This window comes from Schistocerca cancellata, chromosome 4 (genome assembly GCF_023864275.1).
Source record: "Schistocerca cancellata isolate TAMUIC-IGC-003103 chromosome 4, iqSchCanc2.1, whole genome shotgun sequence".
NCBI lineage: Eukaryota > Metazoa > Arthropoda > Insecta > Orthoptera > Acrididae > Schistocerca > Schistocerca cancellata.
This window is the reverse complement of record NC_064629.1, coordinates 303,191,512-303,215,693: the sequence shown is the minus strand read 5'-3', so window position 1 is coordinate 303,215,693 and position 24,182 is coordinate 303,191,512. Positions and strand designations below refer to the sequence as shown.

General features: G+C 43.9%; 1 protein-coding gene across 1 annotated transcript in view; it reads left to right on the top strand.

Annotated features, from left to right (window-relative positions):
* Nucleotides 1-922: 922 nt before the first annotated feature.
* LOC126183191 (proto-oncogene tyrosine-protein kinase ROS) overlaps nucleotides 923-24,182 on the top strand; it is a 597,756-nt gene continuing 574,496 nt past the window's right edge. The window contains exon 1 of the mRNA XM_049924934.1: nucleotides 923-1,070. Coding sequence (XP_049780891.1) covers nucleotides 939-1,070 — 132 coding nt within the window. The 5' untranslated portion in view covers nucleotides 923-938. The remainder of the gene's footprint in view (nucleotides 1,071-24,182) is intronic.

The window sequence follows — 24,182 nt, the reverse complement described above, 5'->3', positions numbered from 1 at the left end:
TTGTTTGTAAAAAAATAAATATTTGACAGTCTCAATTAAAATGTCCTGTGGTGCCTCTCCTGCTCCAAGTCGGCCCGTTTGGCGTCTTACCCCCCTTAAACCGAGCTAGTCTTCCATCTCTAATGATTTCGACGTACATGGGACGTAAACACTAACCTTCCTTCTTCCAAATACACTGCACAACAAAATTAAAGGATCACTTTTTAAAGATCAGTTTTTCGAAATTCCAATCCCAAAGAAAGCAGGTGTTGACAGATGTGAAAATTTCCGAACTATCAGTTTAATAAGTCGCAGCTGCAAAATACTGACACGAATTCTTTACAGACGAATGGAAAAGCTGGTAGAGGCCGACCTCTGGGAAGATCAGTTTGGATTCCGTAGAAATATTGGAACACGTGAGGCAATACTGACCTTACGACTTATCTTAGAAGAAAGATTAAGGAAAGTCAAACCTACGTTTCTAGCATTTATAGAGTTTTATGAATTTATTTGTAAAAGTATAGACAGTGTAAATTAAAATGTCCTGTGGTGCCTCTCCTGCTCCAAGTCGGCCCGTTTCACGTCCAACCCCCCCTTAAGGGAGGATGGAGAAAGAAATGGGCCGCGTTGTTTGAAAGAGAACCATCCCGGAATTTGCCTTAATCGATTTAGGGGAATCGCGGAAAACCTAAATCTGAACGGCCGGACAGGGATTTGAACCATCATAGTGTATTAGGGTGGTTGGTGCGGGGGAGGAGGAGGGGGATAGCAATACCTGTGACTCCCCTCAGAACTGAGCTTGGATGCCGCTGTACCTTCCAACACAGGCTAAGGAGCAGTGTGTAGTGTGTTTGTGTAGCGTGCCGGTAGGGGCGCTGCGGTGCGCGGAGACTCCAGAGGCGCGCAGCGGCTAGTGGGCAGTCAGTTGCGGGACGGCCGTCGCTGTGGCAGTCCAGGCCATGGCGCTGCTGCTGGCGCTCCTGCTGTTGCTGCTGCGCGTGGGTCCCGCCCACGCCGCCGCCGTGCGTCTCGCCGCCGCTCACCGCGAAGACAACATTGCGCTCGCCTGCAGCCTCGCTTGCCCACTACAGGTGAGTCGTCTCCACATTTCTGATGTGAATAATTTGCACTGCTAGTCCCCGATGTAGTACACAGTGGCAGTAGCTCGTATCACCTAGACAGTGTTTACTCTGTTCTCACCTTCCTGGTAGCAAATTTCCGTGTACTTCGCTCACATAAGTGAGAAGAATTCTCACTTGCACTGCACTGCATTTTGAGAGAGTTGAAAAATATCGTGCGTAAGTGAGATTACCTATGATACCACCAGCTATAACCATTGTCACTCATGCTGACTCCAGTTTCTTTCATATTAGGAGGTAGTTAATAAATTATAACTTCGTATATTGTTCAAAGTGACTCAACTTCGGAAGCCTACGGTTAGAAGTGTCATTCTAGAAAATACGCAATACGCGGTAAATCGTCGACTATTGTTGTATCAATGTTGTCTAAATTCCAGACGAAAGAATCATCGTTGCTTGAGACAAATGACTCATATAGTCACCTTTGTTCTTTTACAGGGATCACTGTATGAGGTCAAGGACAACACTTTGCAGCGTAAACATAAAGAACTGTGTTTCTTAGGTCAGTTACAGTTGTTTTGCGAAATAACCCCCAGTCAGATCAATGTAATTTGTCAACTTTTTCTAGCGTGCAGGTTCCAAGCCGGAAGTTTGATTCTGGAATGTTCGCCATTTTCACTGGACCAAAAGTCATAGTTGGTATTATTTACTTACATTGTCACTATACAAACTCAAATCGCTAGAGTGCTATTTGTCTTATTAAAATTGTTATTTCTTAGGTAACTGTGATATAAAACAAGTACTGTATGTAGAAAACACTAGTCCGATGTAAGAGGTCCCGATGGTCATAATTAGATCGGGTCAAATAAATAAATACATAAAAAATAAAAATAAAATGTTTGTAAATCACAAATTTGTTTAGATGTGACACGAGGTGTAAGTCATAGATGGCCAAATCTGGGGAACAAGGTAGATACTCCAACAATTCGCACTCCATATGCCGCGGTTACAGTGTTGCGAAAGCACCTGCTTGCGCAGGTGCAGTGTGATTTTTCTAAATTTTGCAATCCATACATTTTTTCACATATTCTTTACTTAATTTCCTCAAGAAAATTTGCATATTATTCACCACTTCTCCTTTTACCCTTTGCAGTGGTAGCATTCAACATCTGTGGCACTCGTCCTTCACTGATGTGTCTCACAGTTAACTTTTCGTGCGAAACGTAATGTACTCTTTCTTCTCAAATGTCACTATGTTCAGCTATTTCACACATCTTTCGTCTTCGATCGTACGATACCTCATCGTGTCCTTTCTCAAAGTTTTCATCTGTGGTAGAAGTTTTGGTATGTCTTCGGCATCTTCGAGAGACTTACGAACTTGCTGAACTCCGAAGTCCATTTCTTGATTGTTGAAAATAAAGTAGCTGTCTCCTTATAAACATAAGTTATATTTTTTAGGGGATGGAGGGGGAGGGTAGGAGGGGATAGGTGCCACAGACTCTTACTGTCCCTCCCTACCGCCGCTCCCCCCACCCCCACCCTAAAAAATATAACTTACCGTCATTGGGTAAGGGAAGGGGGGAGCGGCGGTAGGGAGGAACAGCAAAGGGACCAACACACGAGCGCAGCGATTCGTCGCATGGGCGACTGATCGCTTCGTAGTTCGGACGTGTGTGGGCAAATCTCGGAGGGAGGTCGCTGAACACCGATATGATCGCATGGAAATCCCAGGCGATCTGATCGATAGCATGTGATTCGTGCTTGCAATATTGCTGCTTGGCAGGTAGGGAACGATGTGTGGCAATATGGCCGCAACTCGTTTCTCTGGTTATGAAGCCTGGTTGTGCAATTCTGATTAGTTTCGCTTTGCCAACATTGAGTAAGAACTTTACATTAGAATTTATAATTATTCAGATCACGAACTACTACAAGAAATGGAGGCTGGAACTGCCATTTATATTAAGAAGTAATAGTACACCCTCCGATTTTCCAGTGATTAGCATTTTAAAGCTTGTGCTATAGAAGTAGAATTGATGGGAAGTTCATAGTGATAGTCGCGATACGGTTGACTCCACAGGGTGATCTGAAGTTATGAAAAAATTACAGCGTTATTGAAGTTTTAACTTCTAAACAGAACGACTATAATGTTAAAAGGTCATTTTAATTTAAATGTTCAGGGAAAATTGATTACAAAGCTATACTCAAGTAAGCTGTCACGTCATATAATCTAACTCTCCCTCATGCAATTTATAACAAGAATAATGGTAATCAGTGGGAATGCTGTTGACAACATCTCTACAGACATGTCGAGATTGCAAACAAATTGTGAAAATACTTGCAGTTAATCTATAAGACTAATAAATCAAAAAAAACAATCGATGACTAATGAAGAAAAACAGATTATATTAGCTCGCTGGGAAGATGGACACAATCCAGTTGGTGTCAGTGAAAAATTAAATATATATTCTGTAAAGTAAACCACAGTTCCCAAGAAAAGTGTTTCAAAAAAAGTTTAACAAATTACAGTTCCAGTTCTTGTACTTATTTTTTGCAAGTATTCGTAGGGATACGGAGATCAACTGCAATATCTGCTAAAAGCAGTTCATTTTCCATTGCAGGTCTTGACCCCACCGTGCTGCTCGCAATACAGGTTGAGATTGTTCGGCAAATCGCTCGTGTATGGCACGGTGGAGTCGAGAGACCGATCGCAGCGATATCGCATTCGACGTATCGCTGTCATCCGTCGCTCATGTGTGGGGTCCTTAACAGACTGCACCCCCCCCCCTTTTGCCATCCCCCCCTTCCCCCTCCTAGACAGAACCCATGATCCGCACCTACCTGCCACGTTTCCCATACTTGATATACTTGACACTAGTACTGAATTTCTATTTCGCTCTTTGCACATCGTAAATTGCGTGCTCTTCTTTTTAGACTGCAGATATGTTGCAGTACACAGTCGACTCTGCCTGATACTTGACATTTCATTGTAACTAACTTCAACTTGCTATCAGATCTAAATTCTGCTTGGGGACCGCTGTTGAGGAGGGTAATGAAGAGCCTTTATTTCGAACGTTTCGCCTTCGCACAGCGAAATAAGTTCAAAACACTCCTAGTGACTCTATACAGCTGGTCAATGTTTCTCCCCAGAACATGAAATAATATCATCTCAACTATCAGAAACAGTGTGCGTACTCCACATGCAGGCTCCTTCCGAGTACCCGCTCGAGACGCGTCGGAGTAATTACAAATGATTAGGAGAGGGCTGACGCAGCGTGCTGACGCGTAGGCCCCTCCGTGGAAAGCACGCACTCTCCCACAGTCTTCATCTGCCACACACAACTCCACCACATTCAATCAATTACTTAACGGCATTGTACACACTGCAACTGTCCTGTAGCTGTAATCAGTTACCGTTTGCGAAAAACCAGAGAGCAGAAACTGAACGCTACATTCATATAAAATTATCACGTTCGCTGGTGGCTGTATACTAAAGCAAAGCTGGAGCTTTGAAAAATACGGACATTGCGAACAACGGAAAACGTAAGAATACAAGAAGGCCACAACACGATCGTAGGCGTAGCAGAGGAGACAAAGTGGACTCTCTCGATACGATATGAATATCGATGAGAAACTGTGGATGACTGTGGCTATTTCCTGGTGTCGCTCCTTGTGGGCCTTCACGCCTATTCCGTGCCAGGGTGAAATCCTCTTCCTCAAGACGATCTCAAGACAGTTCGGCGAATCTCTTCCCCGATATCTCATGCCTAAAGTTTGGAGCTCGAAAGTTACTTACTGTCCCCTTTTAAATGCCACCGATGTCTTTATCTTTCTTTATTATATTGAAAACGACATATCGTACGGCACTGTCAAAGCACTTTATTAGTGGAATTAAAGAAAGGTATAAATCCTAAAATGTAAAAACGGAACGAACAACTCTACATTGGTACTTCGCAAGTTACCGTAAGGCGTGTGGTGTATAGTGTATGGTGTAAAAGAGTAATTTTACTACTTTTTGTCCTATTTCTTGGATAGGGTGGCAGAAGAAAGGATGACCATACCCCTCTGCATGAGCCAGAGTTTCTGTAATTTTATTGTTATTGTCATCAAGAAAGGGGACGTATATTGTAGGAAGTAATAAGTTTCTTGCCTGGGACTAGAATGCCGACTATCATAAATTTGAGTATAAGGTTCTCTGTGGTGCATAACGTCTTTCTTATAGCGTGTCGTAATGCAGTTCGTTTAACTTTTCTGTGACGATAAAAACCCATGGCAAACCGTTCAGTTCTTCTTTGCATCTTCTTTGTGCCTCCGTTTAATCCACATGCTAAAGGCCCCAGATCTATTAACAACATTAAAGAAGATTCCGAGCACTTTCGTGGGTGAATTATATCTCCTTATGGTTCTTACAATAGGTTTCGCGCTGTCATCTGCATGCAACAGTATATTTAATTACATTACGGGCAAGATTTGGGGCACGTTATAAATATGTGAATCACAATTATATTAACGTGGCAGACGAATTTTAATACTCCTGTTTGAGCTGACGAAAAGAAAACCAACTAATATATACTAAATACAGGCGTACACTGGACAAAATAGCTCCTACGAACCATTAGATGACTCGAGAGAGGTCTAAATCATGATCAAGATAATTAGGGGATCAGTCAAGATATCCTGTTATATCAAAGGAACATATAGTATATGTGAGATTATCACTATGCAGCGGAGTGTGCGCTGATATTAAACTTCCTGACAGATTAAAATTGTGTGCCGGACCGAGTTCGAGTCTCGGTCTGGCGCACAGTTTTAATCTGTCAGGAAGATTTATATAGTATATGTGGTTGCTTGGAGTCCAGATACTTATTACAACCATTACAACAATAAAAATAACACGAGTTGCGACATAGTTGTAGTAAGGCTCTCCAGTGCTCCAGGAATTGTTTATTCTATTTTATTATAAATCCATTCCAGTTACGGACCACAAATGTTTCTCAATCAGGATATTAATTTCGGTCAACGATGAGCATCTACATATCTGAGTAAATCCAGTACACTACACAATTCATGTGAGTGCATATTTTTGTGGTATAGTCACGTTAATTGGCCATACAAGTGATTCTGTGATGAAGTTTGTGGGGCCAATTAATGTGACTGTACCATCAAAATACACAGTGACACGAATTGTGAAGCATACTGCATTTACTCAGATCTGAAGAGGGTCATCGTTGACTGAAATTAATAATCTGATTGATAAGCATTTGTGGTCTATGACTGGCTTTATAATAATATAAAATAACCAACAACAACGATAACAACTGCTACTGCTACTACTACTAATACTACTACGACGACGACGACGACTACGACCACACGAAGAAAAAAAGTAACATTACACTTACCAGAGACAGGTGAATGGGAAGCAGGTCAATTTTCGGGTACTGGAACCACACAGATTACTAAGACTCGGTGTTACTGTTCACTTCGGTACAACTAGAGATGGTGCTATGTGTTAATAACACAATACATCGCAATGAGTGGCATAATGAGGCAGTAGTTTAAAAAAGTTGCTTAGACATAACATGAGAAAGGAAATGTGTTTAGAATGTCCCTAAAGTGTAATTTCACTACTATGGACTAATCATCTGGAAACAGGTGTTATTACAATAAGACAAGAATAGAGCCGTTCGTGAGTAACTCTGCTTAGAGACGATCGTGAACTTTAACACACAAATGGTCAAAACAGACAGCAGAAATAGAACGTAGAATGTCAGCGCTAGACTGCTCCTAGCCGTCTTCGTGAAAATGGCTTCTACTTACTTCGAGCGATGGTGAATGTCCTGGTGATATAACGATAAGATACTGCCCTTCTACATCGAGTGACAGAACTTCTTGAAATATTATGCTGATAGTCTCATGGTGTTCCTAGAAATAAGTGTTGACGGGAGTGCAGACATACTGATCTTCAAAAATTCTTATTTATATTCTCGAAGGTATAGGGATGGAATCGATCAACATTAAATTTTTACATTTGTGCTGTTGTCTGGTGCAATTGTAGTTTCTTTCCTTTTTTCTAGATGCAGATGTTCGTCATCACAGAAGGTAGCATTGGTAAGGAAAAAATATAAATGAATGTGCGGGAGAGGAACCTAGGGCCGACGACTTCTCTTTGTTTTTTGTATGTTTGTTTGTTTATTTGTTTGTTTTGCACGTAATTAGAACCGCACTTCGTTCATTGTTAGTCTACCGTGTATTTTATATACTTACAAAATATAAACTGAATTTTATAAGTAATAAAAATTAGTTGATTGCATAACATCTGCGCTTTCAGGTAACCAAAGCGCTTACTTCTGATGCAAGTATAGTTTACACGCACGAACATAAAAATGTATATAAATGTTGTTGTTACTGTTTACTCATTAGAACGTTCTTCATCATGATCAAAAGTAAGAGTTTCCTGTTATTATTAAGAAGTACTAAAGGTGCTTGTGAATAACAGAAACGTATTTTATATAAGCTCGACAAAGTGTTGAAGCGACGTTTGATGTTTTCGTCTTGTGTTTTTTTAATTTCATCTTTTTTGTGTAAATTTGCTTTTTCTATAGCTTTATGAAATACCTGTATGATATATATTTTTTATTTTTGCTACAACACCCCTTTGTTTCACGTAACAAATCAACAATTTTCGAATAAAACCTGAATTAAATATTGGGATTTTCAATTTAGCTTTTACAAGTAACAGACAGCAAGATAACTATGTGGAACCTAAATTTTCCTTAGGTTACATGGCCCTTTATATATCCTCACTCAGTTTCTAGAAGGCTCACCGCTTCCGGTCTCTAGGGGAATCTAGTACGACACTGATCGCATACGCATACAAAGCGATCGAAACGAGGCAATGCCCGATAGGTGTGCAGCATACCTAACAACGTACAGGTAACGCGGTTGCGAACTTAACTGACCAAAACTACCAGGAAAACTACCGCAGTCTACGGGTACTTACGACGGTCTACCGAAGTCCACGGTAGTTTTACAACACTACACGGAGCACAAGCTGTGCCTGGGGAAGGAAATCTGCTGTGTTCTTTTCAAAGGAACTGTGGTGACATTTGCATTAAGCGATTTTGGGAAACCACAGGAAACCTAAATCTGGATAGCGGGACGGAGATTTTAACCGCCTCCCTTCCAAATGCGAATCCATTGTCTTAGCTATCAGCAGCCGCGTTCGGTTGTCGTCACAGAGTTCAGCATGTTACAAGCTGAGAGTATAAGTTCAATGTCGCGGTCAGCGTGCTGCCCGGCCTTGTACACGTATCTGGGGATTCCACGGGCACACGAACTGTAGCTAGGTCAGCACCTCACTGCTTTTCGATGATGGAGTTTAACAGCAAAATGTTCCTCAGTTACTCATCGATTCCGTTCACTCGGCTATGTGCAAGCGTGAATAAGCGATGGTTACTGCTGTGAGCACACATCATATTGCGCAATAAGAATTATTGTTGAGAAAAATTAAAGCTGAAAGTTCCACGAACGACACGATAATTAGAGAGGAAGCACCATCTTGGATAATATAAGGATCAAGAAGAATACCAGTGATGGAGAGGGTAAATATAGATACCGGGCATGCATTTGCACTTGGCTGTTCCCAGTCCAACCTCTTAATCTCTGTGCCATCTCATTCGATTCTTATAATAACTTGTCCTGTTTCTGAACAACACACTGTTACACATATCATGTGTCGTGAAGGCAATAATTACAGAGCATCCACATCCATACATTCAGGCACATCATACAAAGGTAGACTGTTAGACGTACCACAGACATCAAGGTTTTTAGTGACCAGACCCTCGCTCAGATGGATAGTATGAAAGTGTTGGCGGACTATTTAGGGAACCAGGCTGGCATTCGTCACAAATAATTCATGGAACCAACAAAAATTTTATTAAATGAGAATTGTCAGCTTTTATTATCGCTTACACGAGACCAGTGCCTTAAATAATGTGTATCCTCACTCGGACTATATCTTATGCGATATTAGGAAACGTAATCTCATACGTATGAGATCTGGCAGCAGTATAACTTTAGCGTGTCATCAGGTGAAATATATTCTGTGATCCTCTGTTGTAACCGTTGTGTTTGCAAGATATACACATAGATAATCAGTCTTCGTCCTTACTGCTCGTACCTGCGGAACACTTGAGCAAATCAGTCTTACGTCCTGTTGGTCCGCGCTGAATGCCAATCAGTCGAAATGTGTAATCACGTGATATTACACAGTAGTTAAGACATCAGACTTGTTTGCACGAGACGCCGAATCCAAACACCCGTTTGGCCATTCTGATGCAAGTTTCGTAGTTCCGCTAAATAATTCGAAGTAATGCCAGGAGGGTTCCTTCAGCTGGTCACCTAAGATTCTCTCCTTTTTCTTCCCGCTTCCCTCTCCATCAGAGCAGTGCTTCGGCTCTAATGACGTTAATATTGTCGAGGTGTTAATCATTAACTTGTCTTTCTTCCTGGCTTAACTGAAGAGAGAAAAGAACTTGAATATTTTGGTGCAACTGAATGTTGTTGAGATAGTGACGTGTTCTATGTAACCCTAGCAGTTAACTTCGGGAAAGCACACGATACGTCAATTTGCAGGAGGTTTTCCTACTAAAGGATGAAAATCTGTGATTCTTCGTGTTATGCTATGTATCAGTGAGAGTTAGGTCCACAGATGTGGCAATTCTGTTTAAAAAGAAGAGATTTAATTAAGATATTGAAGAATTAACGTTACTTATGCAGTGTCAAGGTAGAAGACTGCTATACGGAGGACTCGGGTTCGATTCCCAGTACTGCCAAGGATTTTTACGTGGTTAGAGGACTGATATGGGATGCGCTCAGCCTCGTAATGCCAGATGAGGAGCTACTTGACCGAATAGTAGCGGCTCGGCGGTCTTGAGAGTTTGAAAAACGGCCGGGAGAGTTGTGTGCTGACCCCATGCCCCTCCATACTGCATCTACATTATGCCGCAAGGCAGAAGATGAGACGGAGGCTGGTACACATTCCTTGGGCCTTCGAGGCCTGGTGAGGAGCTCTCGTTATTATCCAGAGTAAGCCTATCATTACTGTGAACAAGCTGCAATTTTTTCATTACGCATAACAGCCGAATTTGGAAATGGAGTATCTCTCAAAAAGCTGTCTTCCTTTCCTTACTTTCCCTTTTCTTAGTTTCACTAGCTAATATCTTGTGACACTGCGTAGATACCAGTCCGGCATTCACCTAGTAGGATGCGGGAAACCACCTAAAAGCCACATCCAAGCTGGCCGGCACACCGACCCTCACCTTTAACCCGCCGGGAGGCTTCGATCTGGGGCCGGCGCACCCCCCCCCCCCCCCCTGTCCCGGAAGCGGCGCTTTAACACCCTCGCCTATCCGGGCGGTTCACCATCTTTATCGTACCCTGCGTTGAAGAAAATTATTTTTTGGATAACTGCAAAACCGAGCGTTCACGTCCGGCAACGCCTTAGAAGAAATTTAAAGAATACAGCTCTCCAGCTGCTAATGTGAGACAATGTGGCAAACACCTCAAGGGCAGCAGAGCTGATCGTCTGAAGTAGCAGAGAGCACATGCTTAAGTCTGCTCCATTTTGCCGTGCCTACGATGCCAAGTCGACGCGCAGACGCTCCACAACATATGGAGTGATAAGGTATCAGTCTGACCCCAGGTCTCGAACTGTCACCCGCTTCTTTGGCACTTAGACACAAAATCGCACGGCAACGTACACTCGCTGCCCTCGTTAACTTACGTGTCTGCTGCATGCACAAAAGATGATTACAGATCGTACTTTATCAAAATCAGAAACCAAGTGGACCATAATATGAAGGTCAGAGACCTAACAAGGTAGCAGATGATCCTGTTTCTCTTTTGGACCTGGAAATCACACTTCACTTCCAATGCATCGGCCTCAAAGTACATACTGCACAAAATATAGTATGGAAAATTAGCGTTTGTGAAGTTGTAAGAACGAGAAACAATGATCCCAATCAATGCAAACTCGGAGGGCAAGTAGAATAGTGAACCAGCAGTTTATTTTATTCTCGAGTCAGAAACATACAAATTTACAGTAGCCATACACACACACACACACACACACACACACACACATATATATATATATATATATGTATTACAAGCGTCCAGTACTTTGCAATCTCGAAGGCGCTTGGAGTGGCTTGCAGGAGATCAACCTTCGTTCAGGATGTAGGGCACAAAAGGCACTGGAGCATGTGGCTTGTGGTTTGTTCTTGTCCACAATCACAGGACGTATCTTCTGTTATGAAGCCCCATTTCTTCAGGTTGTCTCTGGATCGTCCAACTCCTGGACTGCTACGGTCGCAGGTTCGAATCCTGCCTCGGGCATGGGTGTGTGTGATGTCCTTAGGTTAGTTAGGTTTAAGTAGTTCTAAGTTCTAGGGGACTTATGACCTAAGATGTTGAGTCCCATAGTGCTCAGAGCCTCCAACTCCTGATCGTAATCTGTTTAAAGATTTCCACACCAGCCAGCTCTCGCTGTATCCAGGTGGTAGTTCTTCAGCTTCTGGCGTCTGCAGGTGAGGCGTCGACTTCTTCCATAACTCCAGCCTTGCCTTCTCTGGTGAAATGGTGATCTTCTCGGATGTTCTCCGGAAGCTCTTTCGCGATCTCAGCCGTTGCTGTGGTGGATTATATCCGTGCAGTGGATGGGCACTGTCCTGTTCCACTTTCAGTCTCTCCTTGTTGGCAGCCACTGTTCTGCGTACCCATGGTGGCGCTATTCCAGCCAGGCAGTAGAGCTTATCAGTTGGGGTAGGTCTTAAGCAATCTGTGATCAACCCGCAGGTTTCGTTGAGAGCAATGTCTACTTGTCTGACATGAGATGACCTGTACCAGACTGGAGAAGCATATTCAGCAGTAGAAAAGCGCAGTGCCATTGCAGAACAGCGAATAGTTTGTGATGTGATCCCCACTGTGTCCCCGCTAGTTTGCGAATTAGGTTGTTTCGAGCGAAGATTTTCATTTTGGTGTTCTTGCAGTGAGTTTTGAATGTCAGAGTTCTATCGAGAGTGACTCCCAAGTATTTATATGCGTGATGATGCTGGAGTTGGATGCCTGACCACGCAATATGTAGCTCACGATTAGCTTTCCTGTTCCTTAAATGAAAGGCACACACTTGTGTCTTCGAAGGGTTTGGTCTGAGCTGGTTCCGTTTGTAGTAGCTTGACAGTGTTCTAAGTGCTGTTGTCAGGTTTCTTTCCACTCTTTCAAAGCATGAGCTCTGCGTACCAAGGGCTAGGTCATCTGCATATAAAAATCTCCTTGTGCCTGGGGTCAATGGCTGGTCGTTGGTATAAATGTTGAAGAGAAGAGGAGCCAAGACGCTTCCCTGAGGTAAACCAGAAGTAAGGAGTTAAGACGGAAGGCTGCGTATGGGCTCTGCAGTGACCTGACCTCGCCATTGTAACGGCAAGCTCAGTGACGATCCGAAGGATGCCTGTATGTCCCCTTGAAGTCAAAATCCGCAGAGCTATAACGGGGCAGAATGATCTGCCTCGGGAAATGAGTTTCTTACACCATGACAGTTCGTCCGCTACAAGAAGTGATGTTTCTACATTGATGTGTGCGTGTGGAACCATAACACGGGGTAAAACTTCCCAGCCGATTAACACTGGACCGGGACTCAAACCAAGAACCTTGCCTTTGGTGGAAGACGCTATACCGACTGAGCTTTCCAAGCCCGAATAACTGCCCATGAAATGCAAGATCCTCGGTTCAAATCCTGGTCCGGCACACAGTTCTAATGTGCCAGGGAGTTTCTACTCATCGCGCACACCGAAAAAGAATGAAAGGTTGAATCTGGACACAACACGGAACGACTGCCATTTACTTTGTATGGAGTAAACGCACCAGAAAGTGCGGTTAAAAGTGTTGGCTCGACGCTGGGGCATTGCAAAAGCAGTGTACTTGGCTGCCTTAACGTTTTAGAGTTGTCTGTTGCCGGCTGAACTGTTGCTTCGCATGCCATTGCATCTGTTCGTAAGGACGAGAACATACTTCAGACTAAAAATCCACATGATAGCGTCACTCACGTTCTGGTTGGTAAAGATGTAGGTGTTGGAAGTACAACCCTCATCACAGAACGTGGTAATCGGAGGCTTTTCCGCTCTGTAACGCAGAACAGACGGCGATCTGTGGTGGATTTGATGACAGAATACAATGCTGGTGCAGGCCAAAGTGTTTAAGAGGACACTGTTTATCGGGCACTATAGTCCACGGGGGTCCGCAGCGGACGATCCGCACATGTTCACACGTTGACCAACGACATCGTCAATTACGACTGCATTAGGCACGAGGTCATCGAGACCGGACCGTGAAACAATGGAAACGCGTTGCCTGGTCGCAAGAATAACGTTTCTTGTTACACCTGGTCGACGGTTGCGTCCGGATACGCCGCCATCCAGGCGAACGGCTAGTCGGAACATCGCGCCACGAACGCAGGCCGGTGGAGGCAGTATTATGCTATGAGGGGCATTCACATGGGCTCCCTTGGGCAGTATGACAGCTGTGGATTATGTGAACTTTGTTGCACACCATCTACATCTACATGTCTCCCGTGACGGCGACCGCGTCTACCAGCAGGATAACTGTAAATTTCACAAACCAATAACCGTGCTACAGTGGTTTGAGGAACATGATAGCGAACTTACTTTGATGTCTTGGACATCATATTCCCCTAATTTGAACCCGGTGGAACATGTCAGGGAGGCAATCGGGCGCCAGTTCCGTACCCAATAATACCGGCATTTAGTTTATGGGAATTGCGTGACCTGCGCAAATAAATCTGATGGCACATACCTCCGGAAATCTATTTTGGACTTGACCAAGCCATGCGACACAGAACCGCTGCTATATTGCGTTCCAAACGTGGAAGAGTACGCTACTAAGCAGAAGGTCATAATGTCTTGGCTGATGTTGGACGCTATCGTGGAGACTACAGTCCTGTAGCATGCATTGTCGTCACACTGTAGAACACTAAGAATGATAGCCGGGCACATCACTGGCTAACAGGGATGGGCACGTTTTCTTCCTAGAACAACGGGACTATTGTTTCTCATCTTGCGTGTACGGGATAAGGTGATGTGTAACGTTTCCTCACGGTGCTTCAGGAAGTACTGCCGATGTTTTGAGGTTTATTAATAAATCACGTGGACGGAGGAACGAATTTTCCTAAGTACTTTTCCAAGTTCTCTTTGTTTTCGTCCCACTACATTATGCAACTCTGATTGCAACATGTAGGGCTACCCACCATCCCATATTTTTAAAGTCACAAATGATTTATAGGTCGGTGATCGCAGTCATTTATACACTCCTGGAAATGGAAAAAAGAACACATTGACACAGGTGTGTCAGACCCACCATACTTGCTCCGGACACTGCGAGAGGGCTGTACAAGCAATGATCACACGCACGGCACAGCGGACACACCAGGAACCGCGGTGTTGGCCGTCGAATGGCGCTAGATGCGCAGCATTTGTGCACCGCCGCCGTCAGTGTCAGCCCGTTTGCCGTGGCATACGGAGCTCCATCGCAGTCTTTAACACTGGTAGCATGCCGCGACAGCGTGGACGTGAACCGTATGTGCAGTTGACGGACTTTGTGCGAGGGCGTATAGTGGGCATGCGGGAGGCCGGGTGGACGTACCGCCGAATTGCTCAACACGTGGGGCGTGAGGTCTCCACAGTACATCGATGTTGTCGCCAGTGGTCGGCGGAAGGTGCACGTGCCCGTCGACCTGGGACCGGACCGCAGCGACGCACGGATGCACGCCAAGACCGTAGGATCCTACGCAGTGCCGTAGGGGACCGCACCGCCACTTCCCAGCAAATTAGGGACACTGTTGCTCCTGGGGTATCGGCGAGGACCATTCGCAACCGTCTCCATGAAGCTGGGCTACGGTCCCGCACACCGTTAGGCCGTCTTCCGCTCACGCCCCAACATCGTGCAGCCCGCCTCCAGTGGTGTCGCGACAGGCGTGAATGGAGGGACGAATGGAGACGTGTCGTCTTCAGCGATGAGAGTTGCTTCTGCCTTGGTGCCAATGATGGTCGTATGCGTGTTTGGCGCCGTGCAGGTGAGCGCCACAATCAGGACTGCATACGACTGAGGCACACAGGGCCAACACCCGGTATCATGGTGTGGGGAGCGATCTCCTACACTGGCCGTACACCACTGGTGATCGTCGAGGGGACACTGAATAATGCACGGTACATCCAAACCGTCATCAAACCCATCGTTCTACCATTCCTAGACCGGCAAGGGAACTTGCTGTTCCAACAGGACAATGCACGTCCGCATGTATCCCGTGCCACCCAACGTGCTCTAGAAGGTGTAAGTCAACTACCCTGGCCAGCAAGATCTCCGGATCCGTCCCCCATTGAGCGTGTTTGGGACTGGATGAAGCGTCGTCTCACGCGGTCTGCACGTCCAGCACGAACGCTGGTCCAACTGAGGCGCCAGGTGGAAATGGCATGGCAAGCCGTTCCACAGGACTACATCCAGCATCTCTACGATCGTCTCCATGGGAGAATATCAGCCTGCATTGCTGCGAAAGGTGGATATACACTGTACTAGTGCCGGCATTGTGCATGCTCTGTTGCCTGTGTCTATGTGCCTGTGGTTCTGTCAGTGTGATCATGTGATGTATCTGACCCCAGGAATGTGTCAATAAAGTTTCCCCTTCCTGGGACAATGAATTCACGGTGTTCTTATTTCACTTTCCAGGAGTGTATGTTGCAGAACATGAGTAGAATAAATATGTCACAAGCCTTTTCACGGAACTATTCTGGATTTTGTTTAACACTTTCACGCCGGCGTGTACCACTGGTGACTGACACTAGATCCTCCCAGTGAACGGCGTGCACCAGCGGTGGTTCACGATCGACTCTACCAGTTAAGCCACCGGCAATACAATAACGTGTGATGTATTACCTATCACCCAGGCGCAGCGAACATGTCGGAATCCAATTTTGTTTGACCCTTCAACGAGAGAGCTTTCTGAACAAATAACCTATCACACAATTTGTGATTAATTTAGTGGAAAATTATTTTTTGTGATCTCCCGTGGTTTTAAAAAGAAAAGTTCAATACATTAAAATAGTTGCGTAGGGCGTTTGAATACGACCGCCGTCCCACGGCGAGAAACAGGAAAAGTATCACCGCCAGACAGAGGAAAGCATGAATACGCCCGCCGCCCCACAGCGAGGGAAACGCAATTCACAGCGCCAGCGTGAGCGTGTTAAAGTGATCGACAAAATCCCGAATCAGGATGGCCGCGCAGGACTTTGAGCTCCGCTTCTTTCGCATATGAGTCCACTGCGAACCCTCGCTCTTGTTCTCCCGGTGGAGTTCGTTGTGTGTTTATATAGCGACCTTGTGCCGAAAACAAACCTACCCGAGGTCGCGCAGCTGATCCATGAAACTTTCATTTTCTGCCGCCGTTCCTCCTTGAAGAGTATCGTAGACAGAGAATAATACTGAAGGATAGCTTTCATAAGTTGCCTTTTAACTCATGCTTCCTTAGAAAGCTACAGATGAGGAAGAGTCCGGCATTTCTTTTCCTGACCGTACTCTTGCCAATTCGCTTCCAATAAGATACGTGGGGTCGCTCCGTTTTAGTATAATATAGTGATTTATTCATCCAGGGATAATTCTACAATGATATATAACTTGTCAGCTAAATAAAAGGAAAATCAAGTAATACATACAGACACAGAAATACAGTATATACAGATAACGTTGTCTGGGCGAGGTCTATGAAGCACCTCTGCTGGGAGGATACACAGATGTGTTTAATGAGCATAGGGGAGATGGTCGGCCGTGTCCTTGTTGAAGAAACCATCCCCGAAATAATTTAGGAAAACCACAGAAAACCTAAACCAGAATAACAGGACACAGCATGAATATCTGTTTTCCAGAATCCGAGACTAGTATCGTAATAAATACGCTACCTTTTTCGGTTTATACCCAGTGCATCACCCCTTATTGATTATAAATACTTGGAACAAATAAGTTTGCTAACATAAAAAAATATCTGTACATTGTTCATTGAGTTTCTCAATATTTATCACTGCACACACTTTCAGATGACATCAGGACTACAACCAAGCTGCCTCGCACTTGTTACATCTCCATATCTTCCCTTCTGCCTGTCTGAAAAACTGATTCAGAATCCCCCTTTGCCGAGTGTGATGTTAAGCTCACAAAGACGGTGAGATATTAATATAGTGCAGTACAGGCCTTTGGTTCATGATTTTCCTGTTAAAAAACGAGAACGAAGATTGTAATGTGACATGGAGATTATTTTCTTTAATAGTGCAATAGGCATCATTTAAGAGGTACTTTTTTACTGCCTTTTTATATGAATGTAATTTAGTTATTTATAAGAGTCGATCAAACAGTTTCCGTTCGAAGGTCGCACTTAACCCCTTGTCTACATGTCGGTGCTTATATACCCGCATCGAACTCACGCTGAATTGCATATACGTTGCATCAATGCCCTCCAACGGGAACATTTTGATCGCTCCTTGCATTTTATTTCCTCCGGTAATTTATTACACAATTTAGGCCCTGATATAAAATGCTAGTTAGAGTTTTCACTTTGTTTTTCCTTTAAACGTTATAAACAGTAACGTCAACGTATCTTTTGCTGCACATATGAATGTTATGGCTTATGACTGATGCTACACACAGAAAGTATTGTCATCCTTTATTACTCCTTTCACAAAGTGAGTTCGTTAACTGACACACGCATCGAGAACTAACGTTATGCAAATGTACCGTAATGTCTCCAAAGTTTTCGTCAGAGACAAACTCTACGTAAATACAGCACCATGCGTGAATAATGCCCTCTCGTAGTCGTTTTTTATTCATTTCTTGTTTTACAATAATAATATTTAGCTGATTCCAGCCTGTTGTAAGCTACTTTGCATCGTTGTGTGTCAATTTCGTGATTTGGTTTATCAAGCAGCTGCTCATGTAGCCTCATGAAGTTGAGTGGATCCCGTTCCAGAACTGTAGTGGTCACAGGAAGTCGAGCCTCGTCAGGAGCTAGCAATGTTTGCCGGTACACTACGGAGGGGTGGTGCTTTCTTTTTATTTAGGCCGATGATCCTGTTTGATTCGAACAATTGTATTTTTGAACATAAAGTTTGAACTACTTTCCCCCCTGGTTGCTACACATCTAAAAATTAATCAGTAACAACTTTGGGCAAAATTTCCAAAGGTTGTCTTGCTTCCCAACGTCGAGTTTCCGAGTGACTGGGGAGCCTGGATGTCGGATGCGGCAGGGACAAAGCTGGCGCTACGCGACAACGCCTCTCGCCTGCTTCTTTGTCAGCCAGCTCCTATGCAAATGTACCAATACAGTCACACTGACGCTGCCGGAGGTGTATTTCCTGTGACATGTTTACACGCCCAGCTGCCAAACATTTACAACGACTGCCGTTCATTTACTCATTCTTCCAGATCGAAAAAATGTCTGGTTAATTGTATCCCTCCCTTTGATTTATGACGTTGAAAATAGAATTTCAAGCTGTTTCTAAGGTATTTATTATTTCTCGGGCCCGGTTAGAAGTTGACAGCTTCCATTAGACTTCATCAGGATAACTCAGGATTCAGAAATATGACAATAATCAGTAAAGAAGATTCCATATCACCATAACTATAACCCAAAGAGCGTAGAGAAAGCTTTATGATCCATAAATTGTGAAAGAAGAACCAAGTATAACCGTTAACGCGACATTCGTGAACCACCCCCTGTTTGTTGATGATATTCTATTGTTTGATAATGGTGCAGGTAAACGTCAGTAATTAACTGAAGTCATGATAAATTTAACTTGAATGAAACAGAAAATAGTTGTTAACTGATGAATGATTCACACGACCGGTTTCGCTGCGTTGAAGCAGTATCTAGAGGTGTTAAGTAGTGTAACATACATTAGCACTCAGAGATGTCCACAACGTTCGTAGTCACAGAATCCAAGAGGGGAAGTAGTGAACAAATAGTAACCGGCAGATCATCGGGGCGAATAGTGCAGGGAATGAGGCACAATAACAACAATAACAAACTATTCGGAACCGAATGAAAGTCATTCCACGATTAAGCTCACAATACCAGCCGTTGCCGGCCGGTCGCCGTGTCATCCTCTGCATCTACATCAACATGTTTATTCTGCAGTTCACAATTACGTGCCTGGCAGAGGTTTCATCGAACCTCCTTCAAGCTATTTCTCTACCGTTCCATTCGCGAACATTGCGGGAGGAAAGCGATCACTTAAACCTTCCCGTGTGAGCTTTTATTTTTCTTATTTTATTATGATGATCATTTCTCCCTATGTAGGTGGGCATCAATAAATTGTTTTCACACTCTGAGAAGAAAGTTGGTGATTTAAATTTCATGAGAAGATCTTGTCGCGCCCAGGAACACCTTTGTTTTAATAATTGGCACCTCAACTCGCGTATCATATCAGTGGCACTCTCTCCTCTATTTTGCGATAGTACAAGAAGAACTGCCCTTCTTTGAACTTTTTCGATATCCCCGTCAGTACTGTCTGATGCGGTTCCCACACCGCATAGCAGTACTCCATAAGAGGGCGGATAAGCGTAGTGTAAGCAGTCTCTTCAGCAGACCTGTCGCATTGTCTAAGTGTTCTGCCAATAAATCGCAGCCCTTCGTATGCTTTCCCCACAACATTATCTATGTGATTGTTCCAATTTAAATTATTCATAATTGTAATCCCTAAGTATTTAGTTGAGTTTACAGCCCTTAGATTTGTGTTATTTATCGTGTAACAGAAATTTAGCGGATTCCTTTCGTTACTCATGTGGATGATTTCACACATTTCATTATTCGCACCATACAGATACGTTATCAGAATCATTTTATTATTGGTTTTGATCATCTGATGACTTTAATAGGCGGTAAATGACAGCATCACCTATAAACAATACTAAGAGGGCTTCTCATTTTGTCTTATAAATCGTTTATATTGATCAGGAACAGCAGATAGGACTATAACACTTCCTTGGGAAACGCCATGTATTAATTCTTTTTTTTTTTTCCTCTATGACTTTCCGTCAGTCACTACGAAAGGTGATCTTTCTGACAGGAAATCACGAATCCAGTCACACAACTGAGACGATAGTCCATAGGCACGCAATTCGATTACAAGCAACTTATGAGAAAATCTTAAAACATGGTCGGCTAGACCGTTCGCCGGGTGCAAGTCTTTCGATTGGACGCCACTTCGGCAACTTGCGCGTCGATGATGATGAAATGATGATGATTAGGACAACCCAATACCCAGTCCCTAAGCGGAAAAAATCCCCGACCCAGCCGGGAATCGAACCCGGGCCCTTAGGATTGACATTCTGTCGCGCTGACCGCTCAGCTACTGGGGGCGGACATGGAAACAAATTGATATCCACTGTCGATAGCAATCATTACATCTTGAGAATAAAGACCTAGTTGTGTTTCACAGGACGACATTTTCTAAATCCGTGTTGGCTGTTTGTCAATAAATTTTTTTCGAGGTAACTGATAATGTTCGAACATAGTCTATCTTCCAAAATCCTACTACAAATCTGCTTTAGTGACATGGGTCTGTAATTCAGCTGATTACTCCTTGGTTCTTAGGTACTGGTGTGACTTGTGCAACTTTCCAATTTTTAGGAAGGGATCTTTCGACAAGCGCACAGCCGGCCGGGGTGGCCGAGCGGTTCTAGGCGCTACAGTCTGGAACCGCGCGACCGCTACGGTCGCAGGTTCGAATCCTGCCTGGGGCATGGATGTGTGTGATGTCCTTAGGTTAGTTAGGTTTAAGTAGTTCTAAGTTCTAGGGGACTGATGACCTCAGATGTTAAGTCCCATAGTGCTCAGAGCCATTTGGACCATTTTTTGAAGGGAACCATCCCGGCATTTAGGGAAATCACGAAAAACTTAAATCTGGAGGCCGGACGGGGATTTGAACCGTAATTCAACTCAGGTCCTCAGCATGGCTGACAAACAAACTGACCGCCCACATACGGCGTTAATAAGGAATGGAACAAATGTGTACAGTACGTCTGAGAGTAGACATAAAAACCAACTATAGTAAGACTAAAATAATGTATATCCATCACATCGGGAAGTACTGTACACATTCACAATTAAATCATATAACCAAGTGATGAGCTTTTGTACTCGAGAAATTGAATAAAACGTCTACGTAGATAAGAAAACAAGAGAAAAGAGTAAAAATGATGTGAAATAAATTCTTTATACTAAATACAGTTTGAAAACCAAGTTTCTGATATACTTGAAACTAAATGATGATGATGATGAGTTGAAAGAAATTAAACATCTATTGTAATCCGCCTCCCCTCACCCAGCAAGACGAAATCTGTGTATTTCACCCGTCTGGACCTAGAAAAAGTCTCATCTGCAAGTGTGAAAACGTTTTCTAAACGTTTGTGTAGCGTCTGTGTGAGGCGGGACACGGTTACAAGCCCAAAATTCACTTACTCGCCGGTCGGAGTGGCCGTGCGGTTCTAGGCGCTACAGTCTGGAGCCGAGCGACCGCTCCGGTCGCAGGTTCGAATCCTGCCTCGGGCATGGATGTGTGAAATGTCCTTAGGTTAGTTAGGTTTAATTAGTTCTAAGTTCTAGGCGACTGATGACCACAGAAGTTAAGTCGCATAGTGCTCAGAGCCATTGGAACCATTTCACTTACTGGGACGTGGGAAACCACCTAAAAACTACATCCAGGCTGAACGGCTCGGCAGTCCTCGTCGTTACTCCGCGGCGCGCATTGTATCTGGATCAGGTTCACCTATCCATGTCCGGCAACCGCCTCGCTAACGTAAAAGTGAAGAGGGAGAACATGTAGTCCCGTGAATGGATGGAAGATGGAGCAAGAAAGTTCTTCGCTGGATGGATAGTGGTCAGACACATTATAAAACGAATGACAGGACACCATTATGTTCATTTTCATGCAAAATATTTTAGTTGTTTCGAGAGAGAACGTTGCGCTGGCCGTTGGGACTGCACTTCCAGTATGATGCAGCCCGTCTCGTTTCTACCGTACGTGCGAGGCCACTCTCTCCCTAATCACTGAATTGGTCTTCGTAGCGCTATTGTCTAGTCACAAGACCTAGGCGTCATCAGAGTGTTGTTTATGAGCTTGGATGATGATAAAAATGTCCAAATTCAAACTCCAGATCGCTTTCCTTCACTTTAAAATGACCGGTTCCGGGCCAGATGCCCATCTTCAGGGCCATTACAACAATTATTTCATAATTACGTAAATTACATATGATTTAAAATTTAAGTTTAGAGAGCTTTAAGATTCTTAAGAAAATAGTTATAATACAAATTTGGGCAATATACAATTTGTTACAGTTACAGAATGACCTGTCGAATATGGAACTGGAAGTTCATAGTCATAACTAGCCATTTACTAGCTTTCTGAGACTTTATAATTTTTTTTTTTTTTTAAGAAAGCTGAAAGCTGATTGTTGCAACACCTACAGCGCCCTCTACTTGTAGAAAGTGACTTGATGTAATCTACATCTACATCTACATTTATACTCCGCAAGCCACCCAACGGTGTGTGGCGGAGGGCACTTTACGTGCCACTGTCATTACCTCCCTTTCCTGTTCCAGTCGCGTATGGTTCGCGGGAAGAACGACTGTCTGAGAGCCTCCGTGCGCGCTCTAATCTCTCTAATTTTACATTCGTGATCTCCTCGGGAGGTATAAGTAGGGGGAAGCAATATATTCGATACCTCATCCAGAAACGCACCCTCTCGAAACCTGGCGAGCAAGCTACACCGCGATGCAGAGCGCCTCTCTTGCAGAGTCTGCCACTTGAGTTTGTTAAACATCTCCGTAACGCTATCACGGTTACCAAATAACCCTGTGACGAAACGCGCCGCTCTTCTTTGGATCTTCTCTATCTCCTCCGTCAACCCGATCTGGTACGGATCCCACACTGATGCGCAATACTCAAGTATAGGTCGAACGAATGTTTTGTAAGCCACCTCCTTTGTTGATGGACTACATTTTCTAAGGACTCTCCCAATGAATCTCAACCTGGTACCCGCCTTACCAACAATTAATTTTACATGATCATTCCACTTCAAATCGTTTCGCAAGTATACTCCCAGATATTTTACAGAAGTAACTGCTACCAGTGTTTGTTCTGCTATCATATAATCATACAATAAAGGATCCTTCTTTTTATGTATTCGCAATACATTACATTTGTCTATGTTAAGGGTCAGTTGCCACTCCCTGCACCAAGTGCCTATCCGCTGCAGATCTTCCTGCATTTCGCTACAATTTTCTAATGCTGCAACTTCTCTGTATATTACAGCATCATCCGCGAAAAGCCGCATGGAACTTCCGACACTATCTACTAGGTCATTTATATATATTGTGAAAAGTAATGGTCCCATAACACTCCCCTGTGGCACGCCAGAGGTTACTTTAACGTCTGTAGACGTCTCTCCATTGATAACAACATGCTGTGTTCTGTTTGCTAAAAACTCTTCAATCCAGCCACACAGCTGGTCTGATATTCCGTAGGCTCTTACTTTGTTTATCAGGCGACAGTGCGGAACTGTATCGAACGCCTTCCGGAAGTCATGGAAAATAGCATCTACCTGGGAGACTGTATCTAATATTTTCTGGGTCTCATGAAAAAATAAAGCGAGTTGGGTCTAACACGATCGCTGTTTCCGGAATCCATGTTGATTCCTACATAGTAGATTCTGGGTTTCCAAAAACGACATGATACTCGAGCAAAAAACATGTTCTAAAATTCTACAACAGATCGACGTCAGAGACATAGGTCAATAGTTTTGCGCATATGCTCGACGACCCTTCTTGAAGACTGGGACTACCTGTGCTCTTTTCCAATCATTTGGAACCTTCCGTTCCTCTAGAGACTTGCGGTACACGGCTGTTAGAAGCGGGGCAAGTTCTTTCGCGTACTCTGTGTAGAATCGAATTGGTATCCCGTCAGGTCCAGTGGACTTTCCTCTGTTGAGTGATTCCAGTAGCTTTTC